General features: G+C 40.9%; 1 protein-coding gene across 1 annotated transcript; it reads left to right on the top strand.

Moving 5' to 3' along the window:
* Nucleotides 1–1,094: 1,094 nt before the first annotated feature.
* On the top strand, nucleotides 1,095–5,917 carry LOC103709793 (uncharacterized). Its single transcript, XM_039129230.3, has 3 exons — nucleotides 1,095–1,454; nucleotides 2,616–2,696; nucleotides 5,063–5,917. The coding sequence occupies exons 1-3, from the start codon at nucleotides 1,296–1,298 to the stop codon at nucleotides 5,462–5,464; spliced, it is 642 nt and encodes a 213-aa protein (XP_038985158.1). The 5' UTR covers nucleotides 1,095–1,295; the 3' UTR covers nucleotides 5,465–5,917.
* Nucleotides 5,918–6,000: the final 83 nt, after the last annotated feature.

The following is a 6,000-nucleotide window of genomic DNA, read 5'->3' as shown; positions in this document are numbered from 1 at the left end:
ATATCCATGCTAAGCTCCCAATACGTGCTCCTAGTCTGCACATCTTTGGAAATTAGGATGCGAGTTCCTGGAGACCAGAATATGTGATGCCGACTAGAGCCATGATGAGCTCCCGATCCACGTATCTTTGGAGATTAGGATGCGATTCCTTGAAGACTGGGACAAGCGACCATTGATCAGAACCATGCTAAACTCCTAGGTCAAGCTCCCAGTTCACCCGTCCTTAGAGACTAAGATGCAAGTCTCTAAATACTAGGACGTACAACTGGCGACTAGAGCCATGCCGAGCTCCTAGTTCGTGCATCTTTGGAGACCAGAACACGAGTCTCTAGAGATCCGGACGTGCAATCTCTGACCAAAGCCATGCCGAGCTCCTAGGCAAACCTCCTAGTCTGTGCTCGCAGTTTGTGCATCCACGTAGACTAGAACGTGAGTCCTTGGAGACCGAAATACGTGTCCGCCGACCAGAGCCATGCCGAGCACTCTAGGCCAAGCTCCTATACCGAGCACTCTAAGTCGAGTACTCCAAATCAGACACTCAAGGCCTAACGATCTAGGAAAATCATCCTACTCTGGTGTTTTTTATTTTCTTGCCATTTCATGCTGTTAATCCAAAGCCTGTTTGACTTAAGCATCAGAGGAGGCCCGGCCGGAGCCATCCTGATGGACCTTTCGCTTCTCTCTGTGTGCAAAACTGCGACTCTCTAAGGTAGTTGGCGCTCCGTTGTTTGCCATCGTGGATCGAGCAGGTTGTTCTGCACCCCGCACACCTCCAGATCATCAAAATATAATCGGGCATGATTTAGGCATCAACAGGCACATACACGAACCTGATCAAAGAGCATAAAAGATTGAATCCCGTTTTCTTTTATTTGTTTTTTAAAATAAAACTCCCGTTTTCCCTATTACTGGGCCCACCAATCCATCAAACAAACCAGTCCCACATCATAAGTTTTAAGATTTAGAAACATCAACCATAGTCGACTCGCAGATCTCCACCGTCGAATACACATCCCCCGATCAAACGGACGAGATGTTGTCTCTGAAGCTGGTGGACCCGGATTAACTTTCACGCGCCTCCTCTCCCAGGCTCTTTTGGATTCGGCAAAACTTGGGCCGACGGACATGAGAAGAATACGCCGCCCCCCTTCTTTGCCCATCCTTCGTCTTCTTCTCACGGCATCATTCGTCCTCCCCCCTCTTCTTCTCGATTCCCCGAAAAAAAACTGATCAAGAATCTAATCTCTAGGGTTTCGTTTTCGTCGATCAATCAATCTTGGAATCGAACGGCATCGATGGCGAAGAAGAGCAAGTCGGAGGCGACGCGGCTGGACGAGGTGGATCGGAGCGTGTACTCGACCTTCTGCGGCGCGGCGAACTCGCTGTCTCAGATCTACACGCAGGCGATGGCGCAGCAGAAGGTCGCCTTCCAGGCCGGAGAGCGCCACGCCTTGGTTTGTCTGTCCTCCCTTCTCCCTCTCACTCTTCTTGCTTTCTCTCAGCTTCTTTTGTTTGTCGATCGGCGATGAGATATGTCTGCCCCATATGCGCCTCTTTTCTTTGGCTTTCTTGTGTGGGTTTTTCGTTGATAATAATGGAATCCTTTTGTTTTTCCTTTTCCTTTAAAAGGAATTATGTTCTACTTGATGAATGGGTTTTAGTCGACGGAATAATCTATTTAGTGGGGCGTATCCTATGATTGTTGATATACTTTCAGATCCAAATCTTTTTTTCTTTTGTTTTGATTCAGTTGCTTGTTAGCTTTTATAAAAGAAAGGAAAATTTGTTGGTGTGTTGTTCGATTTTGCTTTAATCATGGGGAAATCTTCTGGTGCACGAGCTTCTCTTTGCTTAATAAATCTCAAGTGGCGATAAATTTGTCCTGCACTGTGAGGAATTTTCCCCCTCTTTAGTTACTGTGTTTATATTTGTTTCTGTCTTCTTCTTCTTTTAATGCTATCTTTCTCCTTCATTGGTGACGGTCCCTTGGAGTATTTTTCAAATGCTGCATACCGCAATTAAAGGGGTGATAGATGAGCACTATTTCTCACTTTTTATTATGAATTATAAGCATGCTCTAACTAGAACTTGTCATTCTTCTTATCATAGACGTGGAAAATTGAAGTGAGGTTACTGGTCCTTTCTTGGATTAAAGGTTTTATCTACTCCAGTAGTGAATGTATTAGGATAATGATAACAGTAGACAACTCAGAACAATGCCTTTCTTTTTATGGATATTTTGCCTTGAATCTATTGCAATTGAAATTTTTGTTTAGAGTGGATCCCAGGCTGTGCCAGTAAATTAATCAAGTGTGACTTTCATTTGCCTGTACTTTTCATATGTCAATTTTGATCTATATGGATTTTCTGTTTTATGAGAAATTCATAAGCAAGCTGCACTCACAAATTCAGATTAACTTCAGCCCTGATGAGCTCTTCACAAAGGTCTTGCCTTTTAGCTAGTAGTTATATAGTTTACTCCATTTTAATTTGGGGATGGTACTTTCAGTTTCAAGGTCTGTTTTGCTCTCCTGGGTTTTGTGCTCTCTTTGTGGTTGTTATATTGGTTATGCTGCATAAGCTTCTTACTGTTTCTGAATTTATGTTTTATGCAGGAAAAACTCTACCAGTGGATTCTGAGGCAGCATGAGGATGGGGCAAGGGTGACTGCAGCAGATGTCATGACTTATTTGCAGGTTTTATTAATTTCTTATTCTTTCAATTTGATATTTTTGTGGTTTTATGCTGTCTGATTTGACATATAGCTTTTAGTTTACCCTCTTCAATAATTACAGCTCAAGCTTCAAAAGTCTCTCTCTCTCTCTCTCTCTCTCTCTCTCTCTCTCTCTCTCTCTTCCTGTGTGTGTGTATGTTTCCCCTGCTTTAACTGGGACATATATTGTGTATTTTTTCATTGCACTTTTTTCCTTGGGTGAGCAATTAGTAGGAGCCTTTTTCAATCATGGATTTAATTGTTGATTTATAAATTGTAATATAATTTCCTTGCCTATTTTGTGGGATTTTGCTTTTTGTGGGTTGGTTGTTTCTCTAACATAATTGGCCTAAGCACTCTAGGCTGACTGTCTTGTGATGTTTAAAACTTCACATTCTTTATTTACGAAACTACAAGTTTTGTTGAAATTGGTCCTCGAATCAAGTCCCTATAAGGTATAAGGTTGTTTCTCTTGGGGGTGTTTAGGTGCCATTTAATTCTGTACAATGATTAGAAAGCTGGAGAGTTCAATCCTTTGGAATAGTTCGAGAAGAAGATGCATGAAAACAAGGTAACTGAAGATGCATAGCTTCTGTTCGAGAGTCCAGCTTTGATCCAACATGAGGTGGTTAATTCTGAGTATCTCGGGTGGATGGCATATTATTTATAGCACGACAAGGCATACAAGTAGTCGTATGGGCTTGCACATATGATGCTTGATGAGTTATTCACTTTTCTTAGTTATGCTTAGCACTATAATGGAATCATGAATGTTAAACATAATACAAACCTGACACTTGTTAGTCCTTACAGTAATTGAATTTTATGATATTGGTTGCATCTTTCTAATACATATAAACCCATCATTTTCATTTAGATTGATTTTCATTGCAGCCATATGCTAGTTTGTGCCCACTTTGCATCTGTTTGTTGGAAGCACACAGTTGTGACACACTTAAAAGAGCAAAATGTTGGTTGCTCTTTTAGTTCCTTAAAGACTCTTGGGTTTTAGTGGTTCATGGGAGAAGTCCCTATTAATATGTTGCTCGAAACCTTGTAGATTTTTAGTTGTACATGGATGATTTTGACTGCTTTTTTGAGCTATTGTCATCAGTGTCCCTGAAACCTCAAGATATCTACCTCATGCACAATTTGTCTGGTTTATTTCATGCGGTGGGAAAATGGAATAAGAAGTTGGAGCTTTTTGATGTTCAGATTCCCCATTACCTCTATCTCGTGGTGAATTAGATGGATGTAAAAGGGATGTCATTGGGTTGGGTCTAGGCAGAGCATATACAAAATTTAGAATAGGCTCAACGGAATGACATGGCTCAAAACTGTGTAAGATGAGGCCAGTGAATCTGTCTGTTGACATCCCTATGGACAACCATTTACTCTATGAGATCCAAAAATGTAATCTTGTACTACATCTATTTAAGCTGCTTGATTATTAATCTGTACCAGGAGATAGGTGTATCATCTTTAATTCCATAGCTTGTTTTATAGGACTCAGGCTTGCTTTATGGTGTGTTGATCTTTATAGCTAAAAGAACAAATGACTGTCTCTAAGTGGATGCGTAGAATCTATTGGATGTTCACTTGGTGACACTTCACTCATTTTATTAGTAGTTTTAAAATTTTAAGGGCTCCCTGGTTCCATCGTTTTCCTTCAGTAAATCTGGGCTTTAGAAGTGGACATATGTCTATCATATTTTACATGTGGCACAAGCGAAAGCACAAATAAATACTATAATGAACCTAGGAAGATGCAGCATGATGGATATGGTAATTCCTTATTAGGTGTGATGAAAAAACCAGTGTGTCACCTTGAGTCCTTGTACTTGCAGTCACCTTTGGTTTGCACAAAATATCTGCAGCGATGCTAACAACCATTCAGCCAAATGCTTGTTTACTTGGTGCCAATTCTCCCATCATCCAAAAATTATCTGTTCGTTCTTCTGAATTTCTCAATCAAATGATTAGAAACAAAATCTTTGAAGGACTGTGCAAGTCAGATTCTTGTTTCTTATTGACCGTGACATGAATACTCAATGGTAGATGTGGCATCTGCCCCTCGTTGACATGTGTCGTATTGTTTTGTTAGCATCATTGTATTGTAGTTTGCTTTGTGGTGTTTTACAAGAACACTAGTTAGTGAACTAGTATAGTGAGATGGTTTGATTTCCTTTACATTTTGAATTTCCTTGGTTGCTTTAGTGTTTCTGATGACAAACAGGTTGTTTTTTCAATATTCTTAAATAGGAAAGCTTAGAACTATCGTGTTAACTGCATATTTTCTGGTATGTAGATCATATCAGACATGTCATGTAACTTGTTATGGTCTTGCAGCACGAGATTGATTGTGGAGGGGAGGATGTGTCAATGCCTCCAAGGCTGCAATTTCCTAGCCATCCTCAACCCACAATGCACTTTACGAACACAAACATCCAGGCCTCTTCTGGTGTTTCTGGACCAACAACTGTTGGACTTGCCCCACGGATTGGGCACTCTGATCAAACGAAGAACCCAGTTTTCTCAAATGCTCTCTCTGGCCCTGTTCCTCACAGCCTTCAGCCTTATCACCTAGCCCAGGGTGGAGGATTTTATCCAAATGGTGTCTTGCTAAATGGAAGTGGAACTCGGAACAATGAAGTTGTCTTTCCTAATCAAATCCGGGGCTCTAACTCCCTCAGCTCCAGCGACTTATCTATGGATATGCATTCAGATAGCCCACCTCATGAATCCTATTAATGTTTTTCAGTAAAGTTGCACCATTTCTTTGTTGTTAGTCTCAGTAACCCTATCTGCAGTTACTTCATTAAAACTCCATCCTCAAGAACTTGGTGAATCAAGAAGGTGCTATAATAGTGAGGTCTGCAGGCTGGAGTTTTTGTGGAGGCATCCAAAGTACATGTTTCTCATGAATCTCGCTCCACCCTCACAGCCAAAGCAATCTGTTAGTTCCAAGCTTACTTTTGGCCTCCTGCCGTTGGCCTAATTCCATGTTAAAAATGGCCCCATTTTGTTTTTTTCTTTTTTGTTTTTTTAGCTGCTTGTCTTTTTGAGTTGGATCATATGGATTTGGCGGACTTGGTAGATAGTATATTTGGTTTTCATGTGATGATCCTGTGAATCAAATAGGTATCTAACAAACGCAGCTTGGTTGAAGCCTCATATTATGCACATGGATGCATGTTTGAAACAGGGAGACTTAAGCCTTTGGTTGATTGCTCAATCTGTTCAGCCTTGACAGCTTGCTGCAAGGAACAATCTGGCTGCATGTTATT

The sequence above is a fragment of the Phoenix dactylifera genome, chromosome 5, assembly GCF_051530095.1.
Source record: "Phoenix dactylifera cultivar Ajwa chromosome 5, Ajwa_hap1_PhDact_Kaust_v1.1, whole genome shotgun sequence".
Taxonomy (NCBI): Eukaryota; Viridiplantae; Streptophyta; class Magnoliopsida; order Arecales; family Arecaceae; genus Phoenix; species Phoenix dactylifera.
Note: the sequence above shows the minus strand (reverse complement) of the source record. Positions and strands in the feature narration are given on the sequence as shown.